The sequence below is a fragment of the Ovis aries genome, chromosome 4 (genome assembly GCF_016772045.2).
Source record: "Ovis aries strain OAR_USU_Benz2616 breed Rambouillet chromosome 4, ARS-UI_Ramb_v3.0, whole genome shotgun sequence".
NCBI lineage: Eukaryota > Metazoa > Chordata > Mammalia > Artiodactyla > Bovidae > Ovis > Ovis aries.
The window spans coordinates 95,928,073-95,940,155 of NC_056057.1; the positions used below are offsets into that span (position 1 = coordinate 95,928,073).

A 12,083-nucleotide genomic window follows, 5' to 3' on the forward strand; every position below is an offset into this window, starting at 1 on the left:
GAAAACGCTGCCGCGGTCCACAGTGTCGATTCTGGATGACCACATTAGCCACTATCCACAGCTAGAGGATCCCATGGGCTTCTTGAATGCATATATGGGCTTCATCAACTCCTTCTGAGCTGGAAAGAGTAGCTCCCCTGTATTCCCTCCCCTGTTCCCTTATCTGTCGTGTAATCCACTTAGGAAGAAATGCCCAAAAGAGGTCCTGGCCACCAGACACTATTCTCTCACTAAAGTCCACCTGACTCACACTGGTGAACAGCACATAGTAAAAAGCCAGCAGAAGCTGTAAGGTGACCTGATGGTCCCCCTCCCATTCCTTTGACATCTGATCAAGTATATGGACTTGCCTTTGTCTTTGTGTTACATAGGAAATTATGATGGGTACTACCACTCACGGATGCAGAAAGATAGATATGCGTTTGCATAAAAGTCTTTGAAACATTTCTGTGGACTTTTCTGAAGTATTTGGAAATGCTGATTTCTGGCCCAGTTTGGAATTATCTAAAGGTGCTGCCTTCACCTTGCCTTGAATGGCTTTGAGTTCTCTAAGTGACACAGCTTCAAGTGAGAGTGAGTTTCCCTTGTCATAACTTTGGATTTAGTTTCATTAGCTGCTTCTAGTTGTAGACATTTTGTTAGACTTTGGTTTAAATAATGTAGTATTCTAAGTATACTTCAAGACTATGATTTCCCTACACTTATTATATATATATAAAGATACTAAACCAGCAGACACTCTAGCAGACCTTAAACATGTCATTTGAGTAAACTGAACTAAATCCAAGCTATTTACAGAATTTCCTAAAATCACAGGACATTAAAGACAGGAGCCTCTGTGCCAGAGATTTACTGTTATTTTGCTGTTAGAACTGATCCTTCCAGCTAATAACAGTCAGACTTTTCATACCTCAGTGCGTAGAAGCATGTCCCTCCTGAGCTAGTGGAGAGGAGGGGAGCGTTGTACAGTCCAAGTCACCGGGCTGAATGTATACTGACTGCTTAACTTCTCATTGGTTGTCCCAGAGAGGGTTCCTCATGTAGCTCAGCAGTTCCTGTACTTTACAGACAGGAAAGTTCCAGAAACTTAAAGAACAAAGTCTGAGAGGCCTATGAGCAAACGGTGCTGAATACTTTTTTTTTAAGCCGCAGTTTCATTGTCTTAGTAGTTAAAGCAGGATCATTAAGTGGTGATTTATATTTTTTTTATTAGCAACTTCAAGTATAACAACTGGAATAAGTGTTTATTTTCTATTAATAAAAATGAATTTTGACAAAAGTGGACTCTGGCTCCCCCTCCCCCACCACCCCTCTGGGATAAAAGCTTTCCAACATTGTCAGGAGCTTTCAGATACACATTAAAGAATTCAGTGAAGTTAAGCAGCTGGGGTATAGGATAGTATTTGATTTTCAAGCTCACCAAAAGCTGTACTATCATACCAAAGCTGAACAAGTGTATTAAAAAGGAACAACAACAGAAAGACATGCACAAGGACAGACGTTTGCTTGATCTGCTGGCTCAGGGCCAAATATTTAATTTGCTTTTTTGAAGTCATTAATTTTTTAAAGTATGATTCTGGGAAATTCATGCCAATAGCCTGAAAGCCCACCAACAGTGAAGGGTACATCAATTTCAACTTGCCCAGTAAAACCTTATCCAACAGAAGCCAAGATAACATCTACAGGTGTTCCCTCTTTGCTTCTGACAGTCACCTGCATGGTCACCCCATCTGCTAAGGCCAGCCTGGACCTCACCAATAAATCATAGCCACCTCTGTATACACCTGAGAGGAAAAGAAGTGAGGAAACCATGTTAAGAACTCAAAACAAGCTCTGAATAATGAAACTTCTCATGCTCTGCCTGCATTTCCTTTCTATTAGTTTAGCTTTTCTAGAGATTTGTGCCTATGGTGGAAACTGAATCCTACATACAGATTCTAAATACTCTTTTATACTCCCATAATACCAGGTACACAGAAGGTATTCAATAATACTGATATGGAGTACTTAAGGTGGGGGCATTGGTAGCTATAGGAGAGATTTAAGTGCTTTGGGCCAAAAATGCATCTTAAGAGAACAACCTAAGAATAGCAGGCAAATTAAACAGCTAAAACAGATTATTCAGTTTGATGGGGCTTCAAGCTGTAACTCTGCTAACAAGGGGACAGTAGCAGGGCATAAGATGCCTATGCACATCCCTTCCTATCAAATTTTGCAACAAAATAAAGGAGAAATCTGATAAAGGTTCTTACCTGCCAGATAGAGGGAATGGGAATTCTTGTTCTCAGGCACTTTGTCTGACCTCTCACATGGCTGCATGCCCAGAAATGTGATGATGTTGTTGACAGCTTCTGTGTTGCGAGGACGGATGCGGCAGCATCAGAAAAGGTCAGCACAGGGGTTGCCTCTGCACTAGCTTGGGGGGTGGGCAATAGAGGTGGGGACTGGTGGTGGTGTGTGCAGGGAGGTGACTGGACTGGAAGTGGGCTGACTCAGTTAGATGATGAAGACAGGGTTCTGGCCTCTTAAGTGAAACAGTTGGTGAAGTATTTACAGAAAAGGGAGTCCTTCTGGAATAACAAATGTCCCTATTAGGTGTTAGACTGTTATCAGGCAATACACTATTAAGGAAAATTGTTCTCACCTTCAAGAGTTTTGGTAGAACTGAGGGCAAAGGTCTCCTCTTTCTCAAAGGTGTCGCCAACCTCCTCCCAGGCAGCAGCAAAGTTAGGCTTCATTACCTTCTGAATGTGGTCAGACACAGTCACTTCAAGATCTTCTAGCTAGTAGGTTAACAAGCAGGGGTCAGAAAATGAACATCCTCTTAGTTCAGAACAAACATAGTAGAGACTAGTTCATTTGGTTTTATCATCCTGCATTATATCCTTTGCAGGAACCTAGGAAAAACTACTAAACTCAACTAAAACTTCAGACAAGTTTGAAGTTCTGTAGTCTGGATAGCATAGGGGATAAGTCAAACAGCATAGGCCCTGACAAAGGAAAGCAAAAAACCAGGTTGTTTGGCAAGACCTGTATTCAGATCAGCATCTGTAGCACTGGGGTAGGTAGGTACAGAGCAGCCACATTCCCACATATCACCACAGAGTTCAGGCTGTATGCGGCCTTCGGAACTCTGCATTCTCTAACAGGTAGATTTTTCCATAATAAAACTTTCCCTGAATTCTTTGAAGCCTTTGCCGTCCATGATGTGGCTATATTATAAGCAAATTAAAAGTTGCCAAACAAAACATAAAAAAATCCCAATTCTCAATACTTGAAATAAAACTGATCTCAATGAAGATCATGTAATTATTTTCATCTCTGAATTATCCGTATTACAAAGACATTAGAAAGGGTGAGTTTGCATTAACCAGTCATAGAGTGGTAAATCCCAATTCTCTTCAGCATGAGGCACTCCCATGACAGATTAACCCAGGTCCTCCTCAGCTGTAGTGTGTTTGAGAAGAATACAGTCCCATAAGTTCATGTCAGATGTTCTAGAAAAATGTTATCTCTGGACAGAAATCACTCGGTGGAGCAAGGGCTCAGTGAGTCCCTCTGTGCAGGGGAGACTCACCACGTACTCGTCGTCATAGCCCTCCTCGGCAGGGACCCCTGTGTCAGGGTCGCAGTCCCGGACAGTGAACCTCATGGTGCAGCTAAAGGTGCCCGCGGCTGGGGAGACAGAGCAGGCGAGCCTGTGTCAGAGGGGCCACACAGGCACATGGCCTCCATCGGCAACCTAGGAAGCACGGCCTGCCCTTGGCTCTGTGTTCTGAATTATCAAGTGAGACATATGTAGGCTGTTCTCTAGGGTCATAGTTCTCACAAGAAGTCTGTAGGCTGGACTTTGAAATCTATTTCCTGCTGCAAGTCAGAATAGTACAGAAAACAAGACCTGAGCAAAACTCCGTTTTTATATTCAGATAAGGAAAGCAGGGGGTCGAGCTCAGTGGTAAAGCATTTGACTATGGATCAGGAAAGCAGCAGGGGATACACTTTCCAAGGAACTTTCCACCATACCGGGCAAAACATTAAGAGCCACTGACAAGGCATAAAATATGGATAGTTACAAGCACACAGATCATTAATCCTGACAAAGTATATCAGAGTCTCAGTATCTTACAAATAATCATATCTAGAGATTGTGGACCAACAGTGGATTTACAGGTCACCAGAATGAACTTGCAGTATGTCAACTTTCAACCTGTAGTGAGTAGGTCAGTAACGAAGCTCTAATATTGGTAAGGGACTTCCCTGGTGGCTTAGACGGTAAAGCGTCTGTCTACAGTGCGGGAGACCTGGGTTCAATCCCCGGGTTGGGAAGATCCCCTGGAGAAGGAAATGGCAATCCACTCCAGTACTATCGCCTGGAAAATCCCATGGACAGAGGAGCCTGGTAAAGTCACTGCTGTACAATGGAAAAGCAAGTGGGCAATGATGTGTTTTGAGATAATCAGTGGAAATAGTGAAAGAAGGAAAATGAAGTCTTCATGAAGTAGACAGGATTTTCTAAATTGTTTGGAGGATTAGCAAGCTGGGGGACAGTGTGTGTGTGTGAAACTGTGGAGTTAGAAAGCTGGGGGATAGGCAAGGACAGGAAAGAACAGATTCAGATTGTGTGTGTGTGAGAGAGAGAGAGGAAAACTGTTAGAAAGCTGGGAGATAGACTAAGAAAGGAAAGAACAGACTCAGATGTAAAGACGATGTGTGACAGGTTGGAGAGTGGGACTTTCATTTGCTCAATCTTAACTTTAGTAAACTCTCTCCATTCAAAAATATAGAAAATGTCAATACATTTATAATGTAAAGGTATAAATAAATGTGCCAGGCCCTTAGGGAAAAAGATGACTAAGACATGACCTCTCTCCCCACAGCTGACTGTCTAGGAGCTGAATAAGAATGTGCGAGAGGTCTACCTCTGCACACCTGCTGGCATTCCAATTCAATGCCATAGATTCTCTAATGTAAGCTTTAACAGAGTGCTCTGTGGGAGTTCAGGATTAATGGGAAAATTACAACAAATTTGAAAGGATGTACAGTTTAATTGGATTCTCAAAAGATGCAAAAGAGCTTTGGCAAGCAGAGGAAGGTACACAAGCCAAAGGAAAGAGGCCAGAAAGGCATGGTGTAAATGGAAACAGTAAGAGAGATGCTAGTACATAGGTGCGGAGAAGAGAATCTATTAGGAACAAATCTGAAATACTTAATATTTTCAAGGAAGGAGAACAGATATTTTCCAGCAGGCTCTAGTGAGCTTAAGCAGTCAAGAGATTAAAATGTTAGAGATAACTGAAGCCACTGCTAGGAATCCTATGAAGAATAGGCCTGAATTCAGAAAGCAAGTGAATTTACTCAAGTATACTGAAAACAGATGGTGGGAGTGGATTGCCCCACATAGGAAAGGGTGTACGTATCAATTACAGAATCTCTTTCAGTACAGTAGGGGGTTCACTGATGAATGATCTTGGTTAAACTGAGGTAGGGTTTTCTGCAGGAGGAAGGTAGAAGAAGATAGAAATTAACACAAATTTAGAATGGATCAGTTGAGTGATTTTTTTTTAAAAAAGGAGAAGATGGGACTATGGTATGGGCAAAGGTCAAATAAAAATGGAGAGGCAGGGCAGATGCTGAGTCACAGAAGATTATGGGGTATGGTGAACCCCATGCTGGTTCACTGAGGGCGCTGGAAAATGAGGAAGAGCAGTAAAGAGAAATGGGAACAATGGGAGATCAGAGACTGGGCTACCTGGTTAAATTTTATTATAAGTAAAGACACAAGACACTATGTATAAGCAAGTGATAAGGAAATATGGATTAAGAAAGTAAATGGGAATGGTATTAATACAGATAATGTTCCTGAAACTTTTGTGGCAAATTTTCAATTAAATGGTTTGGTTGATACAGTGAAAAGTTACATGGACTCAGTAAAACCCAGTGGTAGCAATTGCTTCTTCTTGTGAGAAAGGATGACTACTAACATGAGCGATGAGGAGAGTTGGTGAGAGAGCCTTTCCATGGCAGGAGGACAAGACTGAGCATATTGCCATAACAAAGATAAGCACTTCATGAACCACACAAGGCAGATAACAAGGGCACAGGGGAGGAATGCCCTGAAGATCTGCATTAAAACTGCTCCCAGAAAGGAGGCTTGTTTTGTGAGGATTGAATGAAACTGGGAGGTAACTGTTGAGCAAACCTGTATGGAAAATACCCCAAAACATAGAATTAAAGAAAAGCTGGATGCTGGAAGACAAGAAAGGCAAGAGCTGTGTGATTTAGGCTGGGGTGCAGGACACGCACTGTGACAAATCGCAGGTTGGGAGATTTGGTAGGGGGCTGCCAGGTCTCAGCCACTGGAGGGAAGGAAGACTGTGACTAAGTAAGTGTGATTATGAGGCGATTCCAGAAAGCTTTGTTGGAATGATAGTTACAGAGATGGATGTGGTCAGTGGGGCAGAAGATAAAAGGATAGGGGGGATGGGCCAGAAACACAGGCTACCCGCAGCATTCCCCACAGGTCTGGACTGAACTGAGAAGAAAGGGGTGTGGCAAATGAAAGAAAGCGAGTGGGGCAGTGAGTGCCAAAAATGAGGGGTATGTGCCCTCCAGGGAAACGCTACACACATGGCAGGAGGCGTGTTGAAGATAAGGCTTTTCTCTAGGACAGACATGGGGGGCAAGGAAGAGAGGAACAGAACTGAAAGATTAGACTGCTCCCAGGCGCAGAGGAGCCGCTGAGGAATGACAGAGCGCAGCACGCAGGACCAGTCAGCGTTCCTGGGCCAGAAGTCAGGACGGAATACGGAAGGAGAGAGAGATGGAGGCAAAGAAGGGGAAATACTGCCGAGTGGAGAGCAGAGAAGGCAGCAGGTGTGGGACAGACTTTGCCTCGAGAACCCTGCCAGAGCTCAGCAGGGTCAAAGGGGACATGTTTTGAATGTAAAGACTGTTGTATGGGGATGAGAAATACACAAAGTGTGAGGCCAAAGACTGGAGTGGGAGGGAGGAGCAGATCAGCTCTTGAAGCACCAATTTGGAGGGAAACTGTCAAAGGACTTGGGTAACAGGAAAGTATATAAGGAAGCCAGTTACAATGAATGCAGATAAAAACCTATTGCTGGCATCTTTAGAGATTAGGTTTGACTTATTAGAGGATATGAATAGGTAGTTTGGCCAGAGGACAGATTATTGTAGTAGATGGGGAGATGAGTGATGATTCTGAAGAAAATATATCTGAAGAGAAGTATTTTGCATCCATTTCATCTGTAGACAGATGGTAAAGGAAAGGGTGATGGAGAGCTGAGATATGGTAGATTACTGCAGGATACCATTAAAATTGGTTATTCTTAGAAGTTACCCTATTATGGCTAAAAGTGATAGACATTTCCTCGGGAGATTTGTGTGGAAAAAATTCTGGAGGAAGAGAGAGGTGAGAAGATGGAGGCTAGAAGCATAAAACAGAAGTTGGAGGGTTTAAGTTGGGGTGCTGAATATAAGGGGTGTGAGAGTAGGGAAGGGCAGTAAGGAGGGCCAGAAGGAGGAACACTGGAAAAGGGCAGAGAGCGTATTAAGTAGAGAGATGGGAGCTAAGCTAGATCACAACCAAAGAGGAGAGAGCATGTGAAGAGGAAGTGACAAACGAGAGCCGGTGTCAATGAGCGAGTGCCTAACAGAATCTGGGAACCTTTGCTCCAGTGCTGTCTAAAGCAACACATATGACCAACAGAGTGATAAACCAAGAGTCTAAAGGTGATGGATCTGAGCCTTGGCCAGTGGCAGAATCCTGTGAAGGTCTGTACTGAACTGAAGAGTGCAAATGTACTCATAATAGTGTGCAGGAAACACGGAAGATGAAAGAAAACCACTCACTACTCAACCCATGGGGAATGCTACAAAGGTAGCTGCTGAAAAAACAGGTGATGGAGGTAACAGTGTTTCTCTAGGGTCAATCAAAGAAAAGAACAGAAGAGCCTGCAGAAGAGATGGGGTCGTGTGAAGACTGGCGGGTACTGCAGGAGGGAGTTGCCACTGTACTTGTACCAGAGATCATGATTAAACAAGAAAGAAGAGAGATGGGAAACTACACAAGGGAAGAACTGCGTGAGGGAGTAATTGAGAACAGGTGGAGCGGCATGGGTAGATAAGACGAGGACAATTTCCCAGAATGGGAACTCCTGTAAGACCTTAGAACAGGTCTAATTGGTCAAATGATGGTTCTTAACGCCAGACTCTGAAAAGCAGTATATACAATGAGAGAAGAACAGGGCCTAAAAGTAATGGGATGCTTTAGTTAGGAGGATTAAAGACAGGCTAGCAACCTTAACGACACTAATATAAATCTCTGAGCACTTGGTTCTGTAGCATGGATCATGAGGTAAGTGGCCAGGGATATGTTGTAAACCCAACTGAAAAGTAAAACTTCATTTGTTATTTTCACATACAGATGGTAGAGGAAATTATGCCATATGTAATTAAGATGTGGGAAGGCAAAAACCAAAGGGAGATACAAACAAGTATCATGCAGATACCATGTTAAAGGTATCCTTAGAATTTATTCTGCCATGTGAAGGTTCTCTGAAAGTGAAGAGACAGCTACAGGGGAGAGAACCTGCTAGGGAGTGCTGTTTCCAAGAAGACTGGATCCACTTGAGTGAAATAGAATGGTAGCTAAAACAAGAAGAGAAACTAAAGATAAGGTAGCATAGTTCTTCAGGACAAGACAGGTAACAAGAAAACGAATCGGAGAGTGACGTTACAGATGCCCCCAGATTAAAAGAATGCCATTTGAAGAATGACAGGTATTGACTGGAGAGAGAAGGTCCAGTATGTGGGCCAAAAGACAAAGAAGAGAGCTCGGGGCGGGGGGAGTTAAAGCCAAGAGGAGTGCTGCACAGACAAGAGGGTGACTGCGTGGAGTGCAACAAGCAAACCACAGGACCCTCAGGATTCCCAGAGTGGGCAAGCCTACAGATGTGAGGACGGGCCTCGGTGCTCAGTGTGCTGGATGTCAGCCAGACTGCAATGACTAGTCTGTACAATGGGAGAGAAACAGAAGCTTGAAAAGGAGTGACAGTCAGGAGCAGACTCGCTCCTGATGTCTTCATTGGAAATTTTAAATTAAAGGGCTTGGTTTTTGTTAGAAAATTCTTCAGCCCCACCAGACCCACTGAATCAGCAATTTCGGGTGGGACTCAGCCATTTGTATTTTAACAAACTGCAGTTTGAGAGCCACTGCTTTAGATAAAGGCAGATAAGGAGTAATTCTGATTAAAAAATCTTTGCTAGCAAGCAGTCATACTAGGATCAGTTGAAAATAAGAGAAGCAACTGAGGAGACTTGTAAGAAAAGACAGTAGATAAGGGGAGAACGGTGGCTGTAAAAAGGGAACGGGCTGTGTGACTTAAGACTTGGGTGGGAGGCTTGCAGGAAGCAGCATGGCCGACGAGTAGGGGCATTGAAAGAGTGCTAGAGCGAGAAACCCTGGGACCTGGGAGAGGAGGCACCTGAATAGAATGGCTTTTGCTAATCTAGATCACAACCACTGAGAGAGGAAGCAGGGAATGTGGCTACAGGAGAACTGAGGTGAGGCGGGGGGAGCTGTTCAGGACGCTTTGTAGAAGACAGGCTACAGGGGCTGGAACTATATAATCCAGTCTAGGGTCTAAACAGAGATTGCTGAATGAGCTACGTTCCTTTATCTAGATATGGGAATATGTACGTACCCAGTCTCTGAATGAAAGAGGGATGCTGAATATAAGGCACCATTTTTAATAAGGCAAAAAGGAGTATAATAGTAAAGTTAAAATTGCTGCCAGATAAGACAGTATCACTTAATATTGATGAAGAAACTGTCACTGATACCACATGGAGGCATATGGCACCACACCTGAGCCAGAGACCATGATGAAAAGGAAGACAACAGCTTAGCAGCTATCTAGGGGAAAGGCTTGTCTAAAGAGTAGAAAATTGGTTTTGAGTGAGGGAGAAAGTGGGGATGAGGAGAGGAGGAAACCTCAAAAAGAATATGCATTCATTGCTATGAAAGTAAGATATATGGGGGAATTCTCCAAAGGGAAACTGACTATATGAGGGATGTTAAAGATATACTCAGAAGTTAAAGAAATATATTAGAATTTACAGAAGGTAAGAGAAGCACCTGGGGAGACTTGTATGAAAAATAGCAAAGAAGGAAAGAGCAAAAGAGGTTAGAAGCTAAATAAGGAGAAAGTGTGTGTGAATTAGGGTGAAGAATATGCAGTGTTGAGGAATAAACATGGAAGGGCATGAAGAGCGCTAAATGGGAACATTAGCGAATGGGAACTGGAGATGTGTCAGAGTTGTGTATGAATAAGGAGAGAAAGTGAGGTTAAAAGGTAGCCAAACAAGAGCTGGAGTATGAAGTTTTGCAGTCCAGGATTTTTGGAAAAATACTAGAAGTAACGGGTGTGGTCAATAAGAGTGAAAGGTCAGAAACAAGCCAAGTGGGATGGACACAGAAGGTAGGCCAGTGACAGGAACCCTATGGAAGTTTCTGCTGAACCGATAGTACAGACAAATGCTGCAGGCAAGACTGTGGGACACTTAGGGAAGACGGCAGGGGCTGAGCAGCAAGTGTCCAACACGAGGGGATATCTGTCCCGAAGCAACAACTGGCTCTGTAAGCATGCTGTAAATGCAGGTGGGAGCCAAAAGGAGGGACACAGAAGACCAGGAAGCATGCTTCTCTAGGGCAATGCAGGAACAGAGGGGAAGGAATGAGAGAGCAGTGAAGCTTCCTGCAGATGTGGAGGGGTGATTTAGGAATGGTGTTTATTGACTGGTGGGTCATGGCACAGTATTTGGACTAAGTTTATGATGGACTAAGAAGGAAAAGAGAGTTTGTGAAGTGAATAAAGGACTATTGTATGAACTAGAGAAGACTTAAGAATAATGGAGGGGCAGCAATACAGATCAGGGATGTAATAATGAGATGCAGCATAGAGATCTTGATATAAGTTTGAATGTTCACACTGGATGGGAAGGCCCAATGGTAATGAGTGGTGTATCTGTTAAGAGAGTTTCAAGGACCTAGATAAAAATGGGAATTAGAGAGTAGACTAGAATGCTGTGAGTAAATTACTCACTGTAAATTAGAATGCTGTGAGTAAAATTTTTTAATTAAAATCTTGTTTAATAGGAGAGTTTAAAGGAGTTTTATTAAGATGAATTCTCATAAAAAGAGAATTGTTAGCAACCTTAAAACACACCAGGATTGACCAATTAGGGCGCATGGGTGAGTGGTTCTTCTGTAGAGAAGACGATTTTTATTTCTTGAGGAATGGTTGGGAATCATTAGGGAGGTAAACATCAGCAGAAAAATACTGTGCCCTTTGCTGTGCTATAGGACAGTAGCTGAAATGGTTAAAGATATGGTAGAGCATAAAAGAATAGGAAAGAAGAGGATTACTTTTAATCTTAAGTAATGGGAGTATTGATTAGAATGGAGTTCTCAGTAGAGTAGCAAAAAGGCAAATGAGATATGAACTGAAGAGACCTGGAATGGAGAAGTCCGTCACATCTCAGAAGGGGTCTGATTGGTTAAAAATGTTTGCTGTTAAAGAGGACAGGGAGTGGTGTGCATAATGAGAGAGAAGTAAAGGCCTGCACACGAATGGGTAGGAATTAGAAAGCAGACTAGCACTTACAGTCTTGATGGAAAAAAAAAGTGGGGCAATTTATATATAAAACCCTCAAAGACAGCATTATGTATTATTTATGGGTATATAAATATTTATGAAAAGTATAACAGTTTATCAAATTATTTAGTGATTTTTCTCTTAGGGAAGAGGTTAGGTGGTACATAAGCCTCAATTATATGTGCATTGTTCTGTTCCTTTAAAAAAATATCAATCAAATATAGTATAAAGTCAAGATATAAAGAAGTGAGGTAGTAGGTGTATGAATTTGGGGGGAATAAAACATTTTAAAGGGCTGGGTTGATAAGAATGGTTAGAAGGCAAAATTAGGATGATAAGTCATCGGTAGCATGAAAGACTCTGGTCTGGCTAGGAAGTGCAGGTGAGTGGTTCATCTGGTGGAAG

At 42.7% G+C, this 12,083-nt stretch overlaps 2 protein-coding genes across 8 annotated transcripts in view; one reads left to right on the top strand and one right to left on the bottom strand.

Annotated features, from left to right (window-relative positions):
• Nucleotides 1-12,083, top strand: part of MEST (mesoderm specific transcript) — a 92,792-nt gene that overhangs the window by 16,854 nt on the left and 63,855 nt on the right. For all 4 annotated transcript variants that reach the window (XM_042248842.2, XM_042248840.2, XM_060414839.1 and 1 more), the window contains exon 12: nt 1-12,083. This exon is cut by the window's right edge and continues 63,855 nt beyond it. In XM_042248842.2, the coding sequence (XP_042104776.1) occupies nt 1-118 (118 nt within the window). In that variant the 3' untranslated portion in view covers nt 119-12,083.
• Nucleotides 1,189-12,083, bottom strand: part of COPG2 (COPI coat complex subunit gamma 2) — a 163,228-nt gene continuing 152,333 nt past the window's right edge. For all 4 annotated transcript variants that reach the window (XM_015095386.4, XM_042248839.2, XM_060414835.1 and 1 more), the window contains 4 exons: nt 3,578-3,675; nt 2,645-2,783; nt 2,253-2,351; nt 1,189-1,784 (listed from right to left, as the gene is read on the bottom strand). In XM_015095386.4, the coding sequence (XP_014950872.3) occupies nt 1,654-1,784; nt 2,253-2,351; nt 2,645-2,783; nt 3,578-3,675 (467 nt within the window). In that variant the 3' untranslated portion in view covers nt 1,189-1,653. The remainder of the gene's footprint in view (nt 1,785-2,252; nt 2,352-2,644; nt 2,784-3,577; nt 3,676-12,083) is intronic.